The sequence below is a fragment of the Saccopteryx bilineata genome, chromosome 1 (assembly GCF_036850765.1).
Source record: "Saccopteryx bilineata isolate mSacBil1 chromosome 1, mSacBil1_pri_phased_curated, whole genome shotgun sequence".
NCBI classification, from domain to species: domain Eukaryota; kingdom Metazoa; phylum Chordata; class Mammalia; order Chiroptera; family Emballonuridae; genus Saccopteryx; species Saccopteryx bilineata.
In genome coordinates this window covers 407134180-407161702 of record NC_089490.1, presented here as the reverse complement: position 1 = coordinate 407161702, position 27523 = coordinate 407134180, and the positions used below count along the sequence as shown (strand labels likewise).

General features: G+C 66.5%; 1 protein-coding gene across 1 annotated transcript; it reads left to right on the top strand.

Annotated features, from left to right (window-relative positions):
• Positions 1-27458, top strand: MUC2 (mucin 2, oligomeric mucus/gel-forming). Its single transcript, XM_066252384.1, is given in 49 exon segments — positions 1-99; positions 1137-1407; positions 2283-2397; positions 2817-2907; positions 2993-3102; positions 3315-3525; positions 3845-3970; positions 4452-4569; positions 4658-4796; positions 4884-4994; positions 5091-5160; positions 5252-5389; positions 5481-5645; positions 6100-6194; positions 6555-6681; positions 7063-7318; positions 7476-7528; positions 7625-7725; positions 8165-8316; positions 8638-8776; positions 9058-9168; positions 9252-9431; positions 9526-9765; positions 10299-10455; positions 10702-10833; positions 11504-11625; positions 11627-11652; positions 11956-11996; positions 12317-12517; positions 12955-12981; positions 13541-18484; positions 18777-19027; positions 19400-19574; positions 20037-20284; positions 20719-20902; positions 21198-21408; positions 22045-22223; positions 22386-22455; positions 22602-22699; positions 23548-23579; positions 24454-24631; positions 24895-24999; positions 25173-25213; positions 25331-25456; positions 25559-25657; positions 26258-26386; positions 26611-26650; positions 26829-26955; positions 27063-27458. Coding segments are annotated over 49 exon segments (11367 nt in total). The 5' UTR covers positions 1-23; the 3' UTR covers positions 27292-27458.
• Positions 27459-27523: the final 65 nt, after the last annotated feature.

The following is a 27523-nucleotide window of genomic DNA, read 5'->3' as shown; positions in this document are numbered from 1 at the left end:
CCACACCGCCGTGCCCAGCCACCATGGGGCTGCCCTTAGGCTGCCTGGTGGCCCTGTGCCTGGCCCTGAGCTCGGCCGGGGGCGCAGAACTGCGCAAAGGTGAGGGCGTGGGGGGTGTCCTGCAGCCCTGCGGACTTTGGCTGGCGGGAAGGAAAGAAGGAAGGAAGGAAAGAAAGGAAAGAAGGAAAGAAGGAAAGGAAGGAAGGAAGGAAGGAAGGAAGGGAAGAAGGAAGGAAGGAAAGGAAGGGAAAGGAAGGGAAGAGAAGAAGGAAGGAAGGAAGGAAAGAAGGAAGGAAGGAAAGGAAGGGAAGGAAGGGAAGGAAGGGAAGGAAGGGAAGAAGGAAGGAAGGAAAGGAAGGAAGGAAGGAAGGAAGGAAAGAAAGAAGGAAGGAGAGAGGGAGGGAGGGAGGGAGAGAAGGGAAGGGAAGGGAAGGGAAGGGAAGGGAAGAAGGAAGGAAGGAAAGAAGGAAGGATTGGTGGTCTTGGTTCTCATCATCCCTTTGAAGGTGGCCACCTGGTCAGAGTGTGTGCTAGGGGTCATACCAGATAGAAATACCTAAACTGGGTGCTGCCTATGAGTACGGGGGTGTGTGGTGGGGGGGCGGGCAGGGGTGGCCTGGAGGAACTGGACGAGGGAGGGGAGGTTAAGCTTCAGTCCCAGGTATTGGGGACCCTCAGAGGGTCAAGGCTAAGATAGTCCCTTCTGCAGAGCAGGTGTTTGGCTACCTGCAGGAAGGGTCACTTCAGTTAGAGAGGACTGGGAACCTAGGACAGGGATGTCCCTGTCCCAGCAAGGTGGGGTGACAAGGTCTGGCAGAGGCTCCTCCTGTAGGACGACCCTCCCTGGGCCCTGGGCTGCTGTCCACCCTCTTGCTGGCCCGTCAGAAGCCAAGTTGAGGAGGAAGACAGTGTGGTGGGAGGCATGGGCCTCTGACCTTAGTTTACCCATCAGCTGTGAGGCGGGCGCTGCCTGGGCCCGCCTGGAGGGAGGGTTGGGGCTAGGACAGACTGAGGTGCCCGAGGGCTCTAAGCCGCTGTCATGCACCATGGAGGTTCTACGGAGGGCCGCTGGCCGGGTGCTGGCATCTGTCCCTGGCTACTCACCCCCCACCCCGTCTGTCCTCGCTGCTCCCCAGAGGGCAGAGCCCGAAACCACGGCCACAGCGTCTGCAGCACATGGGGTGACTTCCACTACAAGACCTTCGACGGGGACCTCTACCGCTTCCCCGGCCTCTGCGACTACAACCTGGCCTCCGACTGCCGGGACTCCTATAAGGAGTTCGCCCTGCACCTGAAGAGAAGCCCCGGCCGCAGTGGGGGCCACCCCCAGGTGGACTACATCCTGCTGACCATCAAGGACGACACTGTCTACCTCACCCGCCAGCTGGTGGTGGTGAATGGGGCCATGTGAGTGGGGCCGGGTGGCGTCCCCTCTCGTGTCCTAGAAACAGGGGGGCCCAGCAGCCCCTGGGAGCCCCCAGGAGCCTGACCACCCCCAAAACCCTTCATTCTCAAAAGGAGACTTGCATGTAGGTCATAGATTCACTCAGCAAACACCCATGAGCCCCCACCAGGAGCCCCCACGGGCCAAGTCCTGGGGGTGGGGGTGGAGCTTAGGGCTTGCTTTATCCTGTGAGTCTCCCTCTGCTTGGGCCCAGCAGGCTTGGGCAGTGGTGGGACAGCCCAGGGCTCCTGGCCTTGGGGGCCTGGCAGGCGTCTGGTGAGGAAGTTCTGTGCTCGTGACCCCAGGGTAGAGTTACAGAAGCTGGGGGGGGGGGCGTGGGAACTCCTTTCCCACCTCCCCAGCTATTGTCCCTGCATTATCTTGGGGACAATGGGGCCCTAAGCGCATTCCTGCCCGACACCTGCAGGGTCTGGCTATAGCCCAGGTGGCCAGGCGGGCTCAGGAAGGGAGTGGGCACAGGGGCCCCAGAGGCACACACAGTTTGTGGGGAGCACAGTGCCTGTTTCCGTCGGGGGTGGGCAGGGGCTGGAGAAACCCCCCACCTGGGCAGAGCCTGCCTTCCTTCCTGCCGGTGCCCCTGGGGAGAGGGCCCTGCTCTGGACAGGGGCGGGTGTGACGAGGGAGATGGACAGACAGCGTGCGGCTCTGCCCAAGGAGCCAGACCAGCTCAGGTGGACCGGGGGCTCCTGGGCAGCCCCAGTGGCCCGAGGACGAGAGGTGGCCGCACGGCCTCAGGGCCCCTCTGGGCAGCAGGACAGGGGGGCAGCCGGGGTGGTGGCTGGGTGAGCTGGCACCTGACACCCTCCGGTTCCCCCAGGGTGGGCACCCCGCACTACAGCTCCGGGCTGCTCATCGAGAAGAACGACGCCTACACCAAGGTCTTCTCCCGCGCCGGCCTCACCCTCATGTGGAACCGGGAGGATTCCCTCATGGTGGGCGCTGGGCCCGGAGCAGGGCTGGGCCCGGGGTGGGGCAGGGCAGGCGGGGCACAGGGCGGGCCAGGGTGGGCCTGGGGGGGGGTGCCCCGCAGCCTTTGTCTGTGCCGGTGGAGGAGGCAGGCAGGTTACTGGTGCACAGAGGGAACAAACACTACAGAACCCACCCAAGGTGGGGACCCTCAGGGCTGGGGGTGGTGGGCTCCTCGGTGCTGCTAGGATCCCCTGCCAACGCCCCCGGCTGACCCCAGCCTTCCTGCTGACCCCGCCGTCCACTCAAACGAGGTCGTGGGGCAGCTGGGCTGCGAGGGCCGCTGGGCTGGGCCGTGAGGGCCGCCCCCGCTCCCCCAGCTGCCCCGGCCTGCGGCCCCTCCCGCGGGCCCATGGCCGCTCAGCCGCCCCCTCCTCCCCGACAGCTGGAGCTGGACAGTAAGTTCCGGAACCACACGTGCGGCCTCTGTGGCGACTACAACGGCCTGCCCACCCACTCTGAGTTCCTCTCCGACGGTGAGGGCCGCGGGGGCGTGGCGGGTGGAGGGTGCGTGGGGGCTCTCAGCCCGGCACCCCCCTCACGGCTGTGCCCGCCCCCTAGGCGTGCTCTTCAGCGCCATCGAGTTTGGGAACATGCAGAAGATCCACAAGCCCGAGGAGGTGTGCGATGACCCCGAGGAGGAGCCGGCCCCCAAGTCCTGCTCTGAGCACGTGAGTGGCCAGGACACCCGCTGCGGGCAGGGGCTGTTCCCAGGGCGGGGCGGGGGTCCTGGGGCGGCGGTGCTGCTCGTCTCCGCCCGGGAGAGCCCGGCGCCCGCCGGCTTTTGCTGCCCCCCCCCCCCCCCCCCCCCGCTGTGTGGACGGAAGGAGGGCGTGAGTGGCCCGGCCCACGCCCACTCACCACTGCCGCCTCCGCCCGCCAGCGTGCCGAGTGCGAGCGGCTCCTGACGGCCGGGGCCTTCGCGGAGTGCCTGGGGCTGGTGCCGCTGGAGCCCTACGTGCAGGCCTGCACCCAGGACCGCTGCCAGTGCCCGGCCGGGGCCTCCTGCGTCTGCAGCACCATCGCCGAGTTCTCCCGCCAGTGCTCCCACGCCGGCGGGCGGCCCGGGAACTGGAGGACCGCCTCACTCTGCCGTGAGCGTCCCGGGGCCTGGGGCCTGGGGGCTGGGGCCTGGGGCCACAGGGTGTGAGGGAGTGGGCCGTGGGGAGGGCAGCCGGGTGTCCTGGCCGGGAGCCTCGTCTGTGCACTGAGGAGGTGTCCTGGCCGGGAGCCTCGTCTGTGCACTGAGGAGGTGTCCTGGCCGGGAGCCTCGTCTGTGCACCGAGGAGGCGGCCTCGGCTTCGGGTGGGAGGCCAGAACCCGGGGCCCCTTGGCGTACCGCCCCTCCGGCCTGCCCGCCACGCTCCACCACGTGGGCACGTCTGGCTCAGGGGCCTGGTCTGGCCGTTGCAGCCAAGACCTGCCCTGGGAACATGGTTTACCTGGAGAGCGGCTCGCCCTGCATGGACACCTGCTCCCACCTGGAGGTCAGCAGCCTGTGCGAGGAGCACCGCATGGACGGGTGTTTCTGCCCGGAAGGTACTTGCTGGGGCAGGCGGGCGGGACAGGGCACTGCCCCCACGCGGCCACAGGGCCTCTGCCGTGGGCGAGGGCTCCCAGCTGTGCCCAGGGGGCAGGGCAGCGGGGGGGGCACAATGGCACAGGAAGCAAAGCTGGCAGCCTTCCCCTTCGATGTCAGGGGACAAGGCGCAGGTGCAGGGGACCCAGTGATGAAGGCCCCTCGCCTACACCCACAGCGGTGGCCTCGAGGAGTCTCAGTGGGGGACACCTTTGCGGTTGTTACCCTGTGGACAGGCTGACTCCTTTCTGGTCCATGGAGGTTCCTGGGAAGGGGTCAGACTCTCAGGGACAGGAAGGTTCCTGTCCAGACACAGTGTGGGGACCACAGTGTCACTCCAAAGACCAGAGGTGCCCGCTGGTGGAATGCCTGGCAGACAGCCCACCTTGGGGGCCCTGGCCCCTGAGGCCGGCTCAGTGTGACGTCCCTGCGCTGTCCCAGGCACCGTGTACGATGACATCGGGGGCAGGGGCTGCATCCCTGTGAGCCAGTGCCGCTGCAAGCTGCACGGCCACCTGTACGCACCCGGCCAGCAGGTCAGCAACGACTGCGAGCAGTGGTGAGTCCAGGGCTGAGCCTGAGGCCCGGGGTCGGGCCGGGCGGGCTGGGACAGCACCGAGCCTGACCCCGCGCCCGCTGCCCGACAGCGTCTGCAACGGCGGCCGCTGGGTGTGCAAAGACCTGCCGTGTCCCGGGACCTGCGCCCTGGAGGGCGGCTCCCACATCACCACCTTCGACAGGAAGAAGTACACCTTCCACGGGGACTGCTACTACGTGCTGACCAAGGTGGGCCGGCCGCCCTGGCGGGGGTGCGGGAGGAGCCGGGGGTGGCCCTGTGTCCTCACCGCAGCCTCTGTCCCCCGCCCCCCGCAGGACGCCCGTGAGGACTCCTACGCCCTCCTGGGCGAGCTGGCCCCCTGCGGCTCCACGGACAAACAGACCTGCCTGAAGACAGTGGTGCTCCTGGCGGACAAGAAGAAGAACGTGGGTGCCCCTCCCCCTGCCCCGTAGCCCTCCCTCCCCAGCTGCCGGTCCCCAAGGCCCTCCTCAGCCCCACTGTCCCCCCGGCCTTTCCCGCAGGTGGTGGCCTTCAAGTCGGACGGCAGCGTGCTGCTGAACGAGCTTCAGGTGAACCTGCCCCACGTGACAGGTGAGCCGCAGCCGGGAGCCCCGGGCGGCAGGGTGCGGGGGGCAGGCCGTGCGCCCCTCACGCCGCTCACGCCCCGGCCTCCGCCCCGCAGCGAGCTTCTCCATCTTCCGCCCATCCTCCCACCACCTGGTGGTGGACACGGCCTTCGGCCTCAGGCTGCAGGTCCAGCTGGTGCCCCTCATGCAGCTCTTCGTGACGCTGGACCAGTCCGTCCAGGGCCACGTGCAGGGTGAGTGGTCCCACCGGCGCCCCCCTCCTGCCCCACGAGTTGGGGCCCCTTTGCCCCCCCGCCACGCCCCAACCCGGTCCTGGTCCCTCAGGTCTCTGCGGGAACTTCAACGGCCAGGAAGGCGATGATTTCAAGACGGCGAGCGGGCTGGTGGAGGCCACGGGGGCCGGCTTCGCCAACACCTGGAAGGCCCAGTCGAGCTGCCGGGACAAGCTGGACTGGCTGGACGACCCCTGTTCCCTCAACATCGAGAGCGGTGAGGCTCGGCCCCGCCCGGGGCAGCTGGCCCAGGGCTGCGGCGGCCTTGCCCGGCAGCTGGGCTTCCTGGTGGACACGGCGTGTGGGCGCGGGAGGAGGAAACGGCTTGCCCTGCTCGGGGTGGCCCGTGCCCCCAGCTGCTCTCTGCCCTGTGGCTGGTTTATGGTGCCCACAATGGCAGCCTGCCAGGGGCCAGGGCCGTGGGGCTGGGCCCACTAATTGCTGGGGGGTGCCCCCGCCCGTCCCATCCAGGGGTGGGCCCCCTGCCAGGACAGTACGCCCTCACGCCCTCCACGACACCCCAGCAAGCCAGGGAGGTGGAGAGAGGGGAGGCGCCCTGTCCTCGGCTGACCTGACCCGGAGGGAGGGAGGGGGCAGTGCCCACTCCAGCCCGGGTGACCGGACAGCCGGACTTGGGGACCACCTCCCCTGAGGCTCTGACTCCTCTCTAGCCAACTACGCGGAGCACTGGTGCTCCCTGCTGAAGAGGACGGAGACCCCCTTCAGCCGGTGCCACGCCGCCGTGGACCCTGCCGAGTACTACAAGGTGGGTGGGGCCGTGCACGCACTCCTACCCGCCCCATCCAGCCCGGCCACCTGAGGCTCCTGCCGGGAGGGGCTGAGTGGGAGCGTGTCCGTGTGTGCCCCTGTGAGTGTGCGTGCCTGTGTGCATTGCGTGTGGACGTGTATGCCCGTGTGCATGTACACGTGTACAGCACGTGTGAGCGTGTCCGTGTGTGCCCCTGTGAGTGTGCGTGCCTGTGTGCATTGCGTGTGGACGTGTATTCCTGTGTGCATGTATACGTGTGCAGCACGTGTGAGCGTGTGTATGTGAGCTTGCGCATGCGCGTGTCGGGAGTGCCCGCAAGGCGTGCTGGGTCCCAGCCCCGCTCTCCTCGCCCCCCAGAGGTGCAAATATGACACGTGCAACTGCCAGAACAACGAGGACTGCATGTGTGCCGCCCTGTCCTCCTACGCCCGCGCCTGTGCTGCCAAGGGCGTCATGCTCTGGGGCTGGCGGGAGCTCGTCTGCAGTGAGTGCCGCTCCTGCGGGCACCCTGGGGTTTGGGGCGCTCCCGGTGCCCATGGGGGTTGGCCCTCTGTTCACCCACCATCCCCTGGGGCAGCTCGGGGGAGGGTCGGCCCTCTGGAGCCAGCCGCCTGGCTCCCAGCCTCTCTGACAAGGGTCAGGTGCGCAGCTGCGGCCACAGCCTGTTTGCCCAGCAGGGAGGCGTACTGGGCGGGGGGCACGTGTGCAGCTTGGATATCCTGGGGAACGCCCTCATCAGCCACTCGGCCGGGCAGGTGTCTGCCCGTCCTGTCCTGGTCCTCGGACGGGATCGGGGGCAGCCGGTGGGGCGGGCGCTGGGAGCCAGGAGGCCCCTCCCGCCCCTGACGAGGCCCCCGCTCTGCAGACAAGGACGTGGGCTCCTGCCCCCAGTCACAGGTCTTCCTCTACAACCTGACCACCTGCCAGCAGACCTGCCGCGCCCTGTCCGAGGCCGACACCCACTGCCTCAAGGGCTTCGCGCCCGTGGACGGCTGCGGCTGCCCCGACCACACCTTCCTGGACGAGAAGGGCCGCTGTGTGCACCTGGCCAAGTGCTCCTGCTACCACCGCGGCCTCTACCTGGAGGCGGGCGAAGTGGTCCTGAGGCAGGAGGAGCGATGGTAGGTGTGCCAGGCGGGGTGGGGCAGGGCGGGGCGGGCGGGGTGGGGGGCTGGATGCAGGGTGGGTGCGGCTGCTCTTCCTGGGGAGCCCAAGTCCCTGTCCACCCACCCTGCCGGCCAAGCAGAGGGCTCACTCAGTCTCGCCTCCCCCTCACAGCGTCTGCCGGAACGCCAGGCTGCACTGCACGCGGGTGAGGCTGCTCGGCCAGAGTAAGTGGACGCTGTCCTGTGTGGCCTCCCCCCCTTCCACCAGCCCTCTCAACCCTGTGACGGCAGCTGAGCTAAGGTGGCCCCTCTGTCCCCCAGGCTGTGCGGCCCCAAAGATTCACATCGACTGTAACAACCTGACCACGCCGGCCGTCCGGAATCCCCGACCCACCAGCTGCCAGACATTGGCCGCCGGCCACGTGAGTGCCAGGCAGGGCCATGTGGAGGGGAGGCAGCCGGTCCTGGGCTGGTCCTGGGCTCTGGATACCAGCCATGTGGAGGGGAGGCAGCCGGTCCTGGGCTCTGGATACCAGCCATGTGGAGGGGAGGCAGCCGGTCCTGGGCTCTGGATACCAGCCCCGGGGACATGGCAGCCTCATTGGCTCTGCTTGTCCCAGAGGAGGGGGGAGGGAGGTAGCAGTCTGTGGCTCCTGCCTAAGTCCCCTAAGGGGGACAGGGGTCAGTGTAGGGGCCTCTGGCAGGCAGCCCCCACCTGCCTCCCTGCCCAGTGGTGGGCCAAGCAAGAGAAGTCAGGGGTGGTGTGAGAACACAGGGGCTGCCCACAGTGTCAGATAAGCAGCCAGGGGCAGGGCCAGGCTGGCATCGAGTCCCTGACCAGCACTGCCCGGCTGCCCTCAGTACCAGACAGAGTGCATTAGCGGCTGCGTGTGCCCTGACGGGCTGATGGATGATGGCCGTGGGGGGTGCGTCATGGAGGAGCAGTGCCCGTGTGTGCACAACCGGGACCTGTACAACCCCGGGGACAAGATCAAAGTGGACTGCAACACCTGGTAAGTGGCCTGGCCCGGCTGACCCTGGCCCCACGTGCTCTGAGAGGAGTGTGTCCTGCAGAGCAGGCCAGGCATGGGGCCTCCTTGCTTGGGGGCTCGCCTGTGTTTGCAGGGTTCTATGGCTCCCTACCCGCCGGTCAGGGTCCTGGCCCGAATGGGGGTGCTGGACAAGCACCTCTGAGTCAGCCGGCACCTGCAGCTGTCGAGCCTGGGGCGCTGTTCACACAGCACCTGGGGGCTCAGTCAGGCTGCCCCCCGAGTAGGGGTGGGGGAGACCTGGGCTCCTGCAGGCCCTGCAGACCCCTCTCCTGCTCTCCTCAGCACCTGCCAGAGAGGGCGCTGGGCCTGCACCCAGACCAGGTGCCATGGCACCTGTACCATCTATGGGAGTGGCCACTACATCACCTTTGATGGGAAGTACTACGACTTTGACGGACACTGCTCCTACGTGGCCGTGCAGGTGAGGCCAAGGGCACCTCCAGGACCGACCCTGCTCCCTGTCCTCGCTCTGCTGGCCCTCCTGAGGGCGCCATGGGGGGGCTGCCTTCCCATTCTGTGGCCCTCCCTTCGTGCACGGGGGCATGTGGTGCACAGGGCACGAGGGACGTGTGGGGGTGGTGAGGGCCCTCATGCGGCATGGTTACCCCTCTCGGCAGACGAAAGGGGAGGCTCGGCGGGGGTGGGGCCCTGGGGACACCTGTGCTCAGCCAGCTGGGCTCACGTCCCGTTGTGGGCCCCCAGGACTACTGTGGCCACAATGCCTCACTGGGCTCCTTCAGCATCATCACCGAGAACGTCCCCTGCGGCACCACCGGTGTCACCTGCTCCAAGGCCATCAAGATCTTCATTGGGGTGAGTGCTGCCCCACCCCGAAGTACAAGTGGGTCCTCGGGGGCCTTGGGTCCACCCACTGACTGTGTGTCCCCGGGGGGCAGAGTACTGAGCTGAAGCTGGAAGACAAGCACCGCACCGTGATCCACCGTGACCAGGGCCAGCAGGTGGCCTACACCACGCGGGAGGTGGGGCAGTACCTGGTGGTGGAGACCAGCACCGGTATCATCGTCATCTGGGACAAAAAGACCACCATCTTCATCAAGCTGGCCCCGTCCTACAAGGTGCGCGGCCGCCCCTGCCTGCCCGGCCCCAGCAGGCCCCCGGCTCCCTGAGCCCCAGCCCCGCGGGAAGCCCCTGCTCACTTTTTCTCCGCAGGGCACCGTGTGCGGCCTCTGCGGGAACTTCGACGAGCGCTCCAACAACGACTTCACCACGCGGGACCACATGGTGGTAGACAGCGAGCTGGACTTCGGGAACAGCTGGAAGGAGGCCCCCACCTGCCCGGACGTGACCACCAACCCGGAGCCCTGCTCCCTGAACCCGCACCGCCGCGCCTGGGCGGAGAAACAGTGTAGCATCATCAAGAGCCCAGTCTTCGCAGTCTGCCACAGCAAGGTGGGCGGGCGGGGCGGGGCCTTGGAGGGCGGGGCCACGACGGGAGGCGGGGCCTGGGCGGGGCAAAGGGTGTGGCCAGGCGGTCAAGCAGCTCCGCGTTCTCTCTGCCCAAACCCTTGGAGAGTCGCCCTGCTGAGTCACCCGGGGGCAGCTGTCCCCGTCCATCTCCATCCTCTGTGTTCTGCAAACACGTGACCAGATAGATGTCAAACCTTCCTTCTGAGACCCCTGGCTGGACCCCCAGCGCCCTGTACCTTCCTGGGTAGGGGAAAGGACACTTAGTCCCCTAACGTGCAGTCGGTCCTCAGTCCAGGCCGTGGCAGGGGCTGAGCGATGAGTCTGCACAGCCAGGGGTGCGCCACCGTCTCTGAGCCTCGCGCGTTGTCGTCGTCATCAGTCCCCTCGGAGCCCTGGGAGGCCAGTGCTGGGTGGCGTGCCTTGTCCCAGGAGCAGGGCTGTCGATGGGCCTGCCATGGGGAAGGACTGCCCCACGAGGTCAGTGCGGAGCAGGCACATGGTGGCTTCTCCCCCAGGTGGACCCCAAGCCCTTCTACGAGGCCTGCGTCCACGACTCCTGCTCCTGTGACACCGGCGGGGACTGCGAGTGCTTCTGCTCCGCCGTGGCCTCCTACGCTCAGGAGTGCACCAAGGAGGGCGCCTGCGTGTACTGGAGGACGCCCGACCTGTGCCGTGAGTGCCCGTTGCCCCGGCCCAGGCGTCCTGGGGCGGGCGGGGTTTGCTGCTGTGTGTGTGCGGGGGTGGGCGTGGGGGTGGGGCGGGGTTTGCTGCTGTGTGTGTGCGGGGGTGGGGGTGGGGGTAGGTGGGGGGTGAGGGGGGGTGCGGTCTCCTGCCCTGCCTCCCCCTGCCTGCCTGCCTGAGGCTCCAAGGTCCTCAGAGAGTGTGACCCCCGCCTGGCCTCCCCCCTCCCCCCCCCAGCCATATTCTGTGACTACTACAACCCTCCGGACGAGTGTAAGTGGCACTACGAGCCTTGCGGGAACCGCAGCTTCGAGACCTGCAGGACCATCAACGGCATCCACTCCAACATCTCCGTGTCCTACCTGGAAGGTGAGTCTGAACCAACCCGGCCACCCTGCCTGGGCTGGGACCCTCACGTTCCAGGGTGGGCCAGGCCCCCCTTGCTGCAGACTCTGTTCATTGAACAGGGCGCTTGGAGCCTGAGCTGAGACCTGCCCTCCGGGGGGAGAGGCAGGAAAGACACAGGCTAACACCCTCCCGTAGGGTCAGGAGCGGGCAGAGCAGCGTGGGGGGCCTTTCAGAGCGTGGGGTGGGGGGCCTTTCAGAGGGTGGGGTGGGGGGCCTTTCAGAGCATGGGGTGGGGGGCCTTTCAGAGGGTGGCGTGGGGGGCCTTTCAGAGCATGGGGTGGGGGACCTTTCAGAGGGTGGGGTGGGGGGCCTTTCAGAGCGTGGGGTGGGGGGCCTTTCAGAGGGTGGCGTGGGGGGCCTTTCAGAGCGTGGGGTGGGGGGCCTTTGAGCTGAGGACTAGCAGGCACAACTGAGAGAGAGAGAGGCCAGGTCAGAGGTCAGGGGCATACAGCAGGTAGGCGGGGCCTGGCTGTCTCTTTGGCCGTATGGCAGTGCGCCAGGCTCAGCTGGGGGTGGTATCTAGGTCCCTGGCTTTCCAGTGGAAGATCTCAGAGAGGAGGCCCTGCCGGGGCGGGGAGAAGGGGTGGGGTCTGCCAGACCTGATTCGAGCCTCTCGCCCTGGGCCCACTAGGCTGCTACCCCCGGTGCCCCGCGGACAGGCCCATCTATGACGAGGACCAGAAGAAGTGTGTCACGGCAGACCAGTGTGGCTGCTACGTGAACGACACCCACTACCCGCCTGGAGCGTCCCTCCCCCCCCCCGAACGACTGCCAGTCCTGGTACCCAAGCTCACACTGCAGGGGGTCCGGGGGTGGTGGGCACCCATGCACGCCCATGAGTGCACACCTGCATGGGCATAGGCACGCATGTGCCCACACCTGCACACCGGGGCCAGGGTACAGGGACGCCTGTTCTCATCCTGGCCTCTCTGTCTAGCTTTCGCCTCACCCTCGCTCTGCCCACCGTTACAGCCGCTGGGCAGCTTCCTGTGGGGCTGTGTCCTGGGGTCTGGGCCGCACTGGGCGTGGGGCGTGGGGCAGGCCGGCGTCCCCGGACCTGAAGCCCTTGCACTTGTTTTTCAGTGTGTGCACCAACTCCTCACAAGTCTGCCAGCCGGATGTAGGTAAGCTGCCCTCTGAGGCTGCCCGGAGATGCCTGGCCTGAGAGCTGGCAGGCTGCCCGGCCCTGGACTCCTGGGGCTGGGCTCGGCGGGCGGTGGGTCTCCTCCTGGAGGTCCTTTCCCCCCAGAGCCCCTGGGCGGCACCCACCACACCCTCCCTGTAACGTGGGGCCCTCAGGGTTCTGGGCACGGGGTTCTGACGGGCACTGGCTGGGCACTGGGTAGAGCTGGGGGAACGCCCTGCCTTTTTACCCTTTTTCTGGGCCGGGCTGAGGGTTCTTGTTCCCAATGTGTTGATGTCCGCCCCTCTCCTGCCCCCCCAGGGAAGATTCTCAATTACACCCAGGAAGGTGCCTTCTGTTACTGGGAGATCTGTGGTCCTGATGGGACGGTGGAGAAGCACTTCAACATCTGTGTGTCCACCCCGACGCCCATCACCACGACACCCATCACCACGACACCTGTGCCTGCCACCACCACCGTCACCGTCACCACCACCACCACCACCCCGACCCCCAGCACAGGTGAGGCCCAGGGCCACGCACCCCTGCCTGCCCTCGCACCCTGAGCCAGCCCAGCAGACACGGCCCTTCTGGGGACAGGAGGGAGGCTTGCGCGGCCGGGGCTGGCCTCTGCTCACAGGCAGGAGGGGACGCTGACGTGACTCCCGGCGGTGGGGTTGGGATGTCAGCCTCCTGACGGCACCCCGGGCCCCAGACCCCCATGAGGGCGATGTGGGCCATTTCCCAGAGCCAGCAAGACAGCGTCCCTTTGGGTTGGACAGAGCCGGGAGACATCCCTCCATTCCCTTGTGTTGGTTCTGGCTGACATTGCGGCCGCCCCTGAGCAAGCCGGCAGGGATATGACAGCGGCAGAGAACAGGGACTTGTGAAACTGGGAGCATGTCCGGCTCCCACCCCCCCCACCCCCGATGACGTGCTCTTCTTCCCTTTCCCCGCAGTTTCCACTCCGGCTTCGACAACTCCGAGTGAGTGTGTGGCTGTTACTCCCTCCCACTGACAGGCGGACGAGGAGGAGGGGGAGTCTGGCGGAGCTGCTCCGGCACCAGATTCGGGGCGGCTGCCCGGCCACCTGCTTAGAGACCATAGGTGGCGCCTGGTTGGCTGAGTGCAGGCACTCACGCAGGGGGGACGTGACCAGGTCTGGGTGACAACGGGAGCACTGTCGGTCGAGCCGAGCCCGAGCCCTGCCAGCCTGCTTCCTCACCAGAATGGGGGACCCTTCCGTTACCTGTATTTTTGGCTCCGGGGTTTGACCACAGCTGGGAAAGGGGCATCGGGCTTGGAGCTCTGAGCCCTGGTGTGGCGTTGGGGTGCTCCTCCCCTGCTGAGCCCCAGTTTTCAGTTGTAAAAGGAGGGTAGATGTGGTGTCCAGCCCCAAACTCTCTGAGTCTATGATTCTGGCCTTTGTCAGTAACAGGGGCAGCAGGCCGGGGCAGGGTCTCTGAGCTCCCCGAGTCCCAGGGACCCCCCTGGAAGGTGCCACTCCCTGGTACAGATGGCCAACGCTGGATCTTGCTTCCTTAGAGCTGTGCTGCTTCTGGTCCGACTGGATCAACGAGAACCACCCCAGCGACAGCCCTGACGGTGACAGAGAGACATTCGACGGCGTCTGCAAGGCCCCTGAGGACATCCAGTGCAGATCGGCAGAGGACCCCCACCTCAGCTGGGAGCAGCTGGGGCAGAAGGCTCAGTGCAATGTCTCCTTCGGGTTCATCTGCAAAAATGAAGACCAGTACGGAATAGGGCCATTTGGACTCTGCTATGACTACGAGATACGCGTCAATTGTTGCCTGCCCATGGACGAGTGTCCGGAGCCCCCCCATACCCCCACCTACACCCCTACCACCACCACCACCACTGAGACCCCAACACCAACACCAACCCCCCACACCACCACCACTGAGACCCCAACACCAACACCAACCCCCCACACCACCACCACTGAGACCCCAACACCAACACCAACCCCCCACACCACCACCACTGAGACCCCAACACCAACTCCCCACACCACCACCACACCCATCACCTCAACAGAGACCCCAACCCCAGTGCCCCCCACCACGACCACCACCACCACCACTGAGACCCCAACACCAACTCCCCACACCACCACCACACCCATCACCTCAACAGAGACCCCAACCCCAGTGCCCCCCACCACGACCACCACCACCACCGAGACCCCAACGCCACCACCCACCACCACTACCACTGAGACCCCAACGCCACCACCCACCACCACAGTGACTACTATGCCCACCGCCTCACCCACCACGCCCGTCGCAGAACCAACGACCACCACCACAGTGACCATCACCACGCCCACGCCAGAAGTGACCACCACAGTGCCAGGCACCACGCCGTGTGTGGATGACTGCAAGTGGACGGGCTGGGTGGATTCTGGGAAACCGGACTATAATAACCCCTCAGGAGGAGACTTTGAACCCATCGGGGACATCTGTCAGCCAGGCTGGGCCGCCAACATCTCCTGTAGAGCTTCTCAGTTTAAAGAAACCCCCCTTGAAGAGCTCAAGCAGAAGGTGGTGTGCGACCTCTCAGTGGGGCTGGAGTGCAGACACCAAGACCAGAAGCCAGGAGGACCATACATGCCAGCAGCCAGGTGCCTCGACTATGAGATCAATGTCTACTGCTGTGGGTACTGTAAACCCTCCACCCCCACAACCACCACCACCACTATTAAGACCCCAACGCCCACCCCCTACACCACCACCACACCCATCACCTCAACAGAGACCCCAACCCCAGTGCCCCCCACCACAACCACCACCACCACCACTGAGACCACAACGCCACCACCCACCACCACAGAGACCACAACACCAATCATCCACACCACCACCACACCCATCACCTCAACAGAGACCCCAACCCCAGTGCCCCCCACCACGACCACCACCACCACCACTGAGACCCCAACACCAACCCCCCACACCACCACCACTGAGACCCCAACACCACCACCCACCACCACAGCGACTACAACACCAATCGTCCACACCACCACACCCATCACCTCAACAGAGACCCCAACCCCAGTGCCCCCCACCACAACCACCACCACCACTGAGACCCCAACGCCACCACCCACCACCACAGAGACCACAACACCAATCATCCACACCACCACCACACCCATCACCTCAACAGAGACCCCAACCCCAGTGCCCCCCACCACAACCACCACCACCACCACTGAGACCCCAACGCCACCACCCACCACCACAGAGACCACAACACCAATCATCCACACCACCACCACACCCATCACCTCAACAGAGACCCCAACCCCAGTGCCCCCCACCACGACCACCACCACCACCACTGAGACCCCGACACCAACTCCCCACACCACCACCACACCCATCACCTCAACAGAGACCCCAACCCCAGTGCCCCCCACCACAACCACCACCACCACCACTGAGACCCCAACACCACCACCCACCACCACAGAGACCACAACCCCAATTCCCACCACCACCACCCCAGTGACTCGGACCACTACACCCATCACCTCAACAGAGACCCCAACCCCAGTGCCCCCCACCACAACCACCACCACCACCACTGAGACCCCAACACCAACCCCCCACACCACCACCACTGAGACCCCAACACCAACTCCCCACACCACCACCACACCCATCACCTCAACAGAGACCCCAACCCCAGTGCCCCCCACCACGACCACCACCACCACCACTGAGACCCCAACACCAACCCCCCACACCACCACCACACCCATCACCTCAACAGAGACCCCAACCCCAGTGCCCCCCACCACCACGACCACCACCACCACCACTGAGACCCCAACGCCACCACCCACCACCACAGAGACCACAACACCAATCATCCACACCACCACCACACCCATCACCTCAACAGAGACCCCAACCCCAGTGCCCCCCACCACCACGACCACCACCACCACCACTGAGACCCCAACGCCACCACCCACCACCACAGAGACCACAACACCAACCCCCCACACCACCACCACACCCATCACCTCAACAGAGACCCCAACCCCAGTGCCCCCCACCACGACCACCACCACCACCACTGAGACCCCAACACCAACTCCCCACACCACCACCACACCCATCACCTCAACAGAGACCCCAACCCCAGTGCCCCCCACCACGACCACCACCACCACCGAGACCCCAACGCCACCACCCACCACCACTACCACTGAGACCCCAACGCCACCACCCACCACCACAGTGACTACTACGCCCACCGCCTCACCCACCACGCCCGTCGCAGAACCAACGACCACCACCACAGTGACCATCACCACGCCCACGCCAGAAGTGACCACCACAGTGCCAGGCACCACGCCGTGTGTGGATGACTGCAAGTGGACGGGCTGGGTGGATTCTGGGAAACCGGACTATAATAACGCCTCAGGAGGAGACTTTGAACCCATCGGGGACATCTGTCAGCCAGGCTGGGCCGCCAACATCTCCTGTAGAGCTTCTCAGTTTAAAGAAACCCCCCTTGAAGAGCTCAAGCAGAAGGTGGTGTGCGACCTCTCAGTGGGGCTGGAGTGCAGACACCAAGACCAGAAGCCAGGAGGACCATACATGCCAGCAGCCAGGTGCCTCGACTATGAGATCAATGTCTACTGCTGTGGGTACTGTAAACCCTCCACCCCCACAACCACCACCACCACTATTAAGACCCCAACACCCACCCCCTACACCACCACCACACCCATCACCTCAACAGAGACCCCAACCCCAGTGCCCCCCACCACAACCACCACCACCACCACTGAGACCCCAACGCCACCACCCACCACCACAGAGACCACAACACCAATCATCCACACCACCACCACACCCATCACCTCAACAGAGACCCCAACCCCAGTGCCCCCCACCACGACCACCACCACCACCACTGAGACCCCAACACCAACCCCCCACACCACCACCACTGAGACCCCAACACCACCACCCACCACCACAGCGACTACAACACCAATCGTCCACACCACCACACCCATCACCTCAACAGAGACCCCAACCCCAGTGCCCCCCACCACAACCACCACCACCACTGAGACCCCAACGCCACCACCCACCACCACAGAGACCACAACACCAATCATCCACACCACCACCACACCCATCACCTCAACAGAGACCCCAACCCCAGTGCCCCCCACCACGACCACCACCACCACCACTGAGACCCCAACACCAACCCCCCACACCACCACCACTGAGACCCCAACACCACCACCCACCACCACAGCGACTACAACACCAATCGTCCACACCACCACACCCATCACCTCAACAGAGACCCCAACCCCAGTGCCCCCCACGACCACCACCACCACCACTGAGACCCCAACACCACCACCCACCACCACAGAGACCACACCACCAATCGTCCACACCACCACCACACCCATCACCTCAACAGAGACCCCAACCCCAGTGCCCCCCACGACCACCACCACCACCACTGAGACCCCAACACCAACCCCCCACACCACCACCACAGAGACCACAACACCAATCGTCCACACCACCACCACACCCATCACCTCAACAGAGACCCCAACCCCAGTGCCCCCCACCACAACCACCACCACCACCACTGAGACCCCAACGCCACCACCCACCACCACAGAGACCACAACACCAATCGTCCACACCACCACCACACCCATCACCTCAACAGAGACCCCAACCCCAGTGTCCCCCACGACCACCACCACCACTGAGACCCCAACGCCACCACCCACCACCACAGAGACCACAACACCAATCGTCCACACCACCACCACACCCATCACCCCAACAGAGACCCCAACCCCAGTGCCCCCCACCACGACCACCACCACCACCACTGAGACCCCGACACCAACTCCCCACACCACCACCACACCCATCACCTCAACAGAGACCCCAACCCCAGTGCCCCCCACCACGACCACCACCACCACCACTGAGACCCCAACACCAACCCCCCACACCACCACCACTGAGACCCCAACACCACCACCCACCACCACAGTGACTACAACACCAATCGTCCACACCACCACACCCATCACCTCAACAGAGACCCCAACCCCAGTGCCCCCCACCACCACCACGACCACCACCACCACCAGCGGAACCACGACTGTGCCCCCTTCGCCAACCCCAGAGTCGCCATCTACGCCCACATCCACTCCCATGACTGTGTCAACGACCACCATGGGAACCCCTACCCCGACAGGACGCCCCTCAACCACGCCGCCCACGCCATCCACGCCGTGGACCGCCAGCACTTCCACCAGCGTGCCCACCTCCACGCTGACCCCGATCGCCACCCCGAGCACTATCACGACCACGGGCGTGGTCACGCACACGGGCGTGGTCAGCTCCGCTACCCAGGTCGTCTGCTGCGTTCTGAATGACACCTACTACGCTCCAGGTGCCCACCTGCTTTACTCTCGACTCTCAGGCAGGAGGGGCGGGGGTACTTTGGTCTGCGTTTTCCGGTGGCTAGGAGTAAGGTCTGGGATCTAAACCAGGAGCTGCCCAGGAGCTACACGCTGAGTGGGGTGGCCGTCTCTGTGGCCAGCTCCGCCTCGCTGCGGCCATGCGCCTGGGGTCCTGAGAGGGTTGCAGCTCTCCTCTGGGGGCCTCTGTGGGGACCTGCCGGGTACTCTGGTGGCCAGCCTTGTCGAGATGGTATAGGGGCCCGGTCTGTCTCCCCCCTGCAGGTGAGCTGGTCTACAGTGGCACTCACGGGGACACCTGCTATTACGTGAACTGCTCGCTGAGCTGCACCTTGGAGTTCTTCAACTGGTCCTGCCCGTTCACGTCCACGTCCACGCCCACTCCGACGCCCACGCCCACGCCCACTCCAACGTCCATGCCCTCAAAGCCCACACCATCTTCAACGCCCCGCCCACCCACCATGACCACCCCCGCCAAGCCCCCTGGGTGCCCAGACTTTGACCCTCCCAGACAGGTCAGTGGGCTGTGGGCAGCTTTTGTTTCCCTCAGCATCAAACACCTCCTGTCCAGGTCTGAAGTCCGAGGGGCTGCTTTTCTGCAGGTCATTCTAGATGGCCCTATCCCCTTGGTCCTGAGCCGTCCCCGGTAGAGCCGGGCCTGCCAGGCGCGGGGTCTGCCCGAGCGCTCCCACCTTCCTGCCCACGCCCGTGCCCCCTTTCCCGGAACGGGAGGTGGTTTTCTGTGGGGAAGGCTGATGAAGCTGTCTGGTGAACGGGCACCCTTGGCCTCCGGCCTCACGGGGAGGGCTCCTTGGCTTCACGCAAGGCCTCGCGAGCCCCACAGAGGGGTCGGCTGGTCCCGGCTGACCCCGTGCCCTCGTCCGCAGGAGAACGAGACCTGGTGGTTGTGTAACTGCACCAAGGCCATCTGCAAGCACGACAACACCGTGGAGCTCGTGGAAGTGGAGTGCAAGCCCCCGCCCATGCCCACCTGCTCCAACGACCTCACACCTGTGCGCGTCAAGGACCCCGACGGCTGCTGTTGGCACTGGGAGTGTGACTGTAAGCTCCCCGCCCCCCTCCCTTCTGTGGGTGGAGGCTGCAGGGCCCGAGGCCCTCAGGCACAGAGCCCCCGTTGGATAGGACCAGCCCGCCTGCCCTGAGGGACTTCTCACGCCTCCTGTTTGTTTCCACCCACCTCGGTGGGCTCGCCCGGTGGACCACGGCCACCTCCGTGGAGTGAGGCTGCTTCTGGGATGCGAGGTGCAAAGCTAGGATTCGAAGCCAGACCTCCTGGCTCCAGAGCCAGGCCCCTCTGTCCTGTGGAAGGAACAGGCCGCCACGGGCTGGCTGGGGAGATGTCCTCTTGGGGGCTGATGGCAGAACGGGAGCCTCCCGGCATGGGTGTCCACGCGCCCTGGGAACCGGTCTCTCCTGTCCCCGGCTCCTGTGTGCTCCCTCCCCCCCCTGTGCTCTCCCCCCCCCCCGGCCCCGCCTGCGCTGACCCCCAGCTCCCCTCCGCAGGCTACTGCACGGGCTGGGGGGACCCGCACTACGTCACCTTCGACGGGCTCTACTACAGCTACCAAGGCAACTGCACCTACGTGCTGGTGGAGCAGGTCACGCCCACCGTGGACAACTTCGGGGTGTACATTGACAACTACCACTGTGACGTCAACGACCGGGTGTCCTGCCCCCGCACCCTCATCGTGCGCCACGAGACCCAGGAGGTGCTGATCAAGACTGTGCACATGATGCCCCTGAAGGTGCAGGTACGCCACGGGGGGCGGGATGTCCGCGGCGGGCACACCGTCGCTGGGCCCCACTCGGTGGGAGGCTGGGCTGGCAGAGGGCAGGGCAGGGCAGGGCCCGGGGGACACATCCAACCCCTGTCCCAGGCCCTTCCCGGGACGTCCGCACTCAGGGCCCCCGGCCACCCACCCCGGGCACAGGTCTCAGTGGCAGAAGCCCTCTCCCCGAGGATGGGGGCGCTGGCGGGCAGGGGCTGGGCACACGCTGCATGGAGCTGTTGGTTCCCATCCTGGGGGTGCCCTGGGCGGCACCTGGCTACTTGTCCTGGGGCCAGCGGGACAAGGAAGAGAGGAAAGGCCCTGTCCTGCTCTGACCTGCGAGGCTCTCTTTCCGGAGGTGACCGGGCAGGCCAGGCTTCCGGCCCCGGCCCCTGACCCCAGGTGTGCCGCCGCAGGTGCTGGTCAACAAGCAGGCCGTGGCGCTGCCCTACAAGAAATACGGGCTGCAAGTGTACCAGTCGGGCATCAACTACATGGTGGAGATCCCCGAGCTGGGCGCCCTCATCTCCTACAACGGCCTCTCCTTCTCCATCCGGCTGCCCTACCGCCTGTTTGGCAACAACACCAAGGGCCAGTGCGGTGAGCCTCGGACCGCCGGCCCCCTGTGGCTCCTGGACTCTCCCCCCGGGGGTGGGGGTGGCGGGCGGAGTCTGGGCTCCAGTACCCGCCCGCCAGCCCGGCGAGGTCCCCCTGGTCCTCTGCTCGGGCGCCCACGGCCACCGTCCTGGGTTTGGCCCCTGTGGGGAGCTGAGGAGAGTCTAGTGTTGTCTGGTGCCCTTGGCCCTGGCCAGTTGGTCAGCAGGGGTGGGGGGGCTGGGATGGAGAAGCGGAGGGGCGGGGTCCCGGGGTTCGAGACGGGCCTTCTCACCGACAGGCACGTGTACCAACGACACCAAGGATGACTGCGTGCTGCCCAGTGGGGAGGTCACCTCCGACTGCGAGGTCGCCGCGGACCAGTGGGTGGTGAACGACCCCTCCAAGCCACACTGTCCCCACATGAGCTTCACCACCAAGCGCCCGGCCACCACACCCTCCGGGGGCAGCAAGAACTGTTCATCTGCTCTCTGTGAGCTCATCATGGACAGGTGACTGTGCCCCCTGGCCCCGCCTGCTGCCTCGGTCGCGGGGAGCTGGGGGGCAGGCGCCGGCCCCAGGGGCGCCCAGGACGCGGGCTCCTGCTTTCTGTGGGGCTCAGCTGTCTGGCCAGATGTCCTTTTCTGACCTGCCGACGCACTCCTGCCCGTGGGCGGTGGGCTGAGCGTGAAGCCTGAGGTAGACCGGTTGACCAAGGCTGATGTGGGGGGGCTATGTTGGGCTTGGACAGAGGGGGGCACTGGCACAGCTGGCAGGAAGTGAGCGCCTCGCCCTCAGAGGTGTGCGAGTTGAGGCGGAGTCGCCCTCTGCCCAGGTTGCGGGAGGGGGGATGCCGGAAGGTGCCACTTAGATGTGGAGCCTCCATCTCGGGGGTCCTGCCCCAGGGCGCCTTGTCCCCGGGCCACAGGGCTGGCCCCCTTTCCCCAAGCCCTTTGCCACCCCGGCGGGCAGCTCAGGTGCAGGCTGCTGGGTGGTGGGGAGTGTGAGAGAGGTGGGCGGAGCGTGACCCCCGCCCCTGAGAGATAGGTGGGCGGAGCGTGACCCCTGCCCCTGAGAGGGGTGGGCGGAGCGTGACCCCTGCCCCTGAGAGGGGTGGGCGGAGCGTGACCCCTGCCCCTCGCCCGCAGCCTGTTCGCCCCATGCCACCCCCTGGCACCCCCCAAGCACTACTACGAAGCCTGCTTGTTTGACACCTGCTTTGTGCCCAACTCGGGCCTGGAGTGCGCCAGCCTGCAGACCTACGCGGCCCTCTGTGCCCACGAGGGCGTCTGCATCGACTGGCGGAAGCACACCCACGGGGCCTGCTGTAAGTGCCCCCAGCCCTTGGCCCCACAGGGCTCTGCTCAGCCCGGGACAGCAGGGGGCACTGAGCTGGGTGCTGCCCCGGAGGGGTCCTGTGTGGGAGAGGCTGGGCAGAGGCTCCTCCCCCCTGGCTCTGGCCCCTCTGACGGCAGCCTCTCCCCTGCAGCCGTGACGTGTCCGCCTCACAAGGAGTACCAGGCCTGCGGCCCGGCCGAGGAGCCCACCTGCAAAACCAGGTCAGTGGCGGGAGGGTGAGCCCGGGACGGCGGTCTCCTTCTCAGCCGGGCACTGGGGTGGCACTGCCCACGTGCTGCTGCCGCAGCAGCACGCCCGCTTCCCAGCCGCCCGCACGCCCAGCTCACGAGGCCCTCCTGCCCTCCAGCTCCCCGCAGAACGACACCCGGCTGGTGGAAGGCTGCTTCTGCCCGGAGGGCACCACCAGCTACGCCCCCGGCTTTGACGTCTGCGTGGACGTGTGTGGTACGCCTCCCGCCCCCAGTCCTCTGTCCCGCCCCCACGAGGCCAAGCCGGGCCTCCCGCCCCAGGTCCTCTGTCCCGCCCCCACGAGGCCAAGCCGGGCCTCCCGCCCCCAGCCCTCTGTCCTGCCCCCACGAGGCCAAGCCGGGCCTCCCGCCCCAGGTCCTCTGTCCCGCCCCCACGAGGCTGAGCCCGGGCCTCAGCCCCCAGCCCTCTGTCCCGCCCCCACGAGGCTGAGCCGGGCCTCAGCCCCCGTCCTCTGTCCCGCCCCCACGAGGCCGAGCCCGGGCCTCAGCCCCCGTCCTCTGTCCCGCCCCCACGAGGCTGAGCCCGGGCCTCAGCCCCCGGTCCTCTGTCCCGCCCCCACGAGGCCGAGCCCGAGCCTCAGCCCCCGGTCCTCTGTCCCGCCCCCACGAGGCTGAGCCCGGGCCTCAGCCCCCGGTCCTCTGTCCCGCCCCCACGAGGCCGAGCCCGGGCCTCAGCCCCCGGTCCTCTGTCCCGCCCCCACGAGGCCGAGCCCGGGCCTCAGCCCCCGGTCCTCTGTCCCGCCCCCACGAGGCCGAGCCCGGGCCTCAGCCCCCGGTCCTCTGTCCCGCCCCCACGAGGCCGAGCCCGGGCCTCAGCCCCCGGTCCTCTGTCCCGCCCCCACGAGGCCGAGCCCGGGCCTCAGCCCCCGGTCCTCTGTCCCGCCCCCACGAGGCCGAGCCCGAGCCTCAGCCCCCGGTCCTCTGTCCCGCCCCCACGAGGCTGAGCCCGGGCCTCAGCCCCCGGTCCTCTGTCCCGCCCCCACGAGGCCGAGCCGGGCCTCCCGCCCCCGGCCCCGCTCACAGGCTTTGTCTCCTCTCTCCTAGGCTGTGTGGGACCCGACAACGTGCCCAGAGAGGTAGGCCCCAGTCCGGGCGGCTGGGCTGCTGTTCTCACAGACCCTGAGCTTAGGGGGTGGGTTGGACACAAGAACCTGGGAGCTCAAAGACTCAGGTTTTGGGGAGGGGAGTCATTTACATCCTGGACAGAGGTGGATTTGACGGCAGGCGCACTGGGCGCGTGTCCTGGGCCCCGACTTCTGAAGGGTCCCACAAGACCCCAACTTGACACCTTTTTTCCTAACGTAAGGGCCCCAGTGTTTTCTCCTGCGCCCGGGGCCTCACCCGACCTTAGTCTGCCTCTGATGCCGGAAAGCTGACAGGGGTGTCCATGCCTCAGCACCCCTTCCTCCCCGCTCCCACCCCTCTGTCTGTCTGTCTGTCTGCCGGTCCCTCCCTGCGTCTGTTCCTGTGTCCCTCTGTCCACGCCTCCTTTCGCTTGTCCATCCGTACGTCCATGCCTCCAACAACCCCCTGCTCCTTCCCTCTATCCGTCCGTCCGTCTGTCTGCCCGTTGGTCTATCCACACTCCACACCGCAGGCCCATCAGCTGTGCCGCGCTCTGTCTGAGCCTGAGACAGTGTCTTAGCCGTGGCGACGCCGTCTGTGGCTCCCGCTCACGGTCAGCCGCTTAGCCCTGCTCTGCGCAGGCTGAGGAGACACGCACAGTGCGCCTGCCACGTCCTCCGGCCCCTGTAGGAGAACGCTGGGGATCCTCAGGTCACGGTCGTGTTTGTTACCCGTGGCCGGGCCCTGAACGATGGCCACCTCGATGCTGGACCAGAACCGTCCTGTGTGCAGAGAGAGACTCCCCCACGGGGCCCTGGCACAGCCCTGGCACACTGGGGGACGGGCACAGCCGTGGTCCCTGCTCACCCCCTTTCCCGTCTGCAGTTTGGGGAGCATTTTGAGTTCGACTGCAAGGACTGCATCTGCCTGGAAGGAGGAAGCGGCATCACGTGTGAGCCCAAGAAGTGCAGCCAGAAGCCCCCCGCCGAGTGTGTCGAGGACGGCACCTACCTGGTCACGGAGGTCGACCCCGCAGACACCTGCTGCAACGTCACCTTCTGCAGTAAGGCCGCCCGGGCGTGGGGGAGCTGTGCTGGGGCCCCCGGGCCTCTCTCTGTCACTGAGCAAGGCCCCTCCCCGCCCCCACCGCCCCCGTGAGCTAGGCAGCACCGGGTCCGGGACTGCTGGAGGCTGGGGCCTTGGCGTGTCCGGCTGGGACACGGAGGGGCTACGGTCTCGGGACCCGACCCTGCCCGGGGGAGGCCGGGGGGCCCTGCCTACGAGGGGCGTCGTCGTTATTCCCACACCCCCCCCCTCTGTCCTCAGAGTGCAACACCAGCCTGTGCAAGGAGAAGCCCCCGCAGTGTAAGCTGGGCTTCGAAGTGAAGAGTGAGATGAGGCCTGGGAGGTGCTGCCCCGTGTTCTCCTGCGGTAAGAGGGCCGGCGGTGAGGGTGGGGGGGGGGCAGAGGGCCTGACCCAGGGTTGCCTGAGGATGATTGCTGGGCAGCCGCTGGGGCCGAGCCGTGGCCTGAGGGGGGTCGAGTGCCCACGCCGTCCATTGGCTGTGCATCTGATTCACGGTTCTGTTCTCTTTCTCCCCAAGAGCCCAAGGGTGTGTGCGTGTTTGGGGATGCTGAATACCAGGTGAGCGGGGTGGGGGCTGCCCTGAGCCGGGGGTGGGGGACGTGCGGGGGGGGGTCCTAGGCAGGCTCTGGGGCTCACCTGCCTCACGCAACCCCTCCCCTTCCCCCCATGCGCCAGCCTGGCTCCTCAGTGTACTCACCCAAGTGTGAGAAGTGCGTGTGCACCAACGTCGTGGACAGCAAGACGCAGCTCTTCCTGGTGTCCTGCAGCAAACTGCCCTGCAACACCACCTCCTGCAGCCCCGTGAGCCCCCGCTCCCCTCCCCCGCCCTTCCCAGAGAGGCCCCCCTCAACCCACGCCCCAGCCCCCCCCCCCCACGCCACCCTGAGCCGCCCTGCCTCCTAGGGCTTCGAGCTGGTGGACGTGCCGGGTGAATGCTGCAAGAAGTGTCAGCAGAGCCAGTGTGTCATCCGCAGGCCTGGAGGCCAGGACCTCGTCCTGAAGGTGCGTGTGTGCGCGCGCATGTGTGTACGTGTGTGTGTGTGCGTGTGTGTGCGTGTGTCTGTGTGTGTGTGTGGAGTCTCCCAGGGCCTGGGTGGTTATAACGTGTGACCACAGACGGGCAGGGGCAGTGAGAACAGCAGAGTCTGAGATGTGGGCGTCCAGGGCTGTGCTCCTGGGGATCCCGGGCTTGTGGCTGGGTCCCTGCAGTCTGTGTCCCCCGGGGTCACATGGTCCCTCTGTCTCTTCCATCACCTGTCGTGAGGACGCCTGTCCTTGGATTCAGGTCCACTTGGTCATCCGTCTGGAGAGGCTTCTCTTCATTGCAACTGCAAAGACCCTTTTTCTAAATAAGTCACATTTGCAGGTTGCGGGGCTTAGGGGGTGGACACATCTATAGACTGCAGGCTGGTGGCTGTCCCTGGGCCCCTCCTGCATGTCACCTGCCTGGTGACACTGAGCCTTCAGGCTGGACTCCCCCCTCCACCTCCCATCCAAGAAGCTGCACTTGGCCAGGGTGGGGGTCTGGCCTGCCAGGTATCCTTCTCTGTCCTTCTGGGCGGGCCTCCTGCTGGCTTTGACCAGGCTGCCCTCTGCTTGCAGCCCGGGGACATCAAGAGTGACCCCAGTAACAACTGCAGCTTCTTCAGCTGCGTGAAGATCCACAACCAGCTCATCTCCTCCATCTCCAACATCTCCTGTCCCGACTTCGACCCCAGCACCTGCGTCCCGGTGAGAGGGCCGCCCGGGTCTCTAGCCATGAGTGCTGCCGGGGGTGCGGGTCCCCGGTGCTGGGACAGTGGCCGCTGCGGGGGGTGCGGGTCCCCGGTGCTGCGACATTGGCCGCTGGCCTGGGCCCCTTCCGTAGGAACTGTCCCTTCCGACCCCTGTGGACCTGGGGGGCACTTCTTGTTGGGGGAGGTCTGGGGTCCCAGGCTCACTCTCTTTCCTTTTAGGGCTCCATCACCCTCATGCCCAACGGCTGTTGCAAGAAATGTGAGTATAGGCCTGGCGGGTGGGCTCCCCGGGCCCCTCCAGGGTGGGCGGCACGAGGGGGCGGAGCCCCGTCACGTCTCAGCTGCCTGCGGGCTCTGAGGACTTCACCCGGGGGGCGGGGCGTCTCCCGGGAGGTGTGGAGACCCCTCCCCGAGCCTCCACCTCACTGCCCCCTCAGGCACCCCTCGCAACGAGACCAGGATTCCCTGCTCCACCATCCCCATCACCAAGGAGATTTCAGATGGCGGCTGCACCAAGCGGGTCGTCATGAATTTCTGCTCCGGGTCCTGCGGCACCTTTGCCATGTGAGTTTCAGGCTGGGGGTGGGGGCGGCGGAGGGGAGCTGCGTGCCCAGGAGGGAGGGGCGGCCCTCACTGTGCGCCCCCACCCCCCGCCCCCGCCCGCCCCCCAGGTACTCGGCCGAGGCGCAGGCCCTGGACCACAAGTGCTCCTGCTGCAAGGAGGAGCGCACCAGCCGGCGGGAGGTGGAGCTGCAGTGCCCCGACGGCAGCTCGCGGAAACACACCTACACCCACATCGAGAGCTGCCTGTGCCAGGACAGTGTGTGCCACCCCCTGCTGGCTCAGCGCAAGGCCCCCGGCCGCACCCGGCGCACGGTCCGGCACCCCAGCAGGGGCTGAGCGGGTGGGCACCCGCCCGGGGCCCCCCCCACCACCGCTACCGCCACCACCGCATCCTCCAGCCTGCTGACCCTCTGAGCTTCCTCCCTGCCTGAGTTGGCTTCCTCTCTGAGGATATTTATTTTCTGTTCTTCTCTCTTTCCGCAATAAAGCTCAGTCAGACATGCCGTGCGTGCGTGTGTGCTTCCCTTGGGGCTGCGGGGTCCGGGTGGGCTGCTCTCCGGGGGCCGGT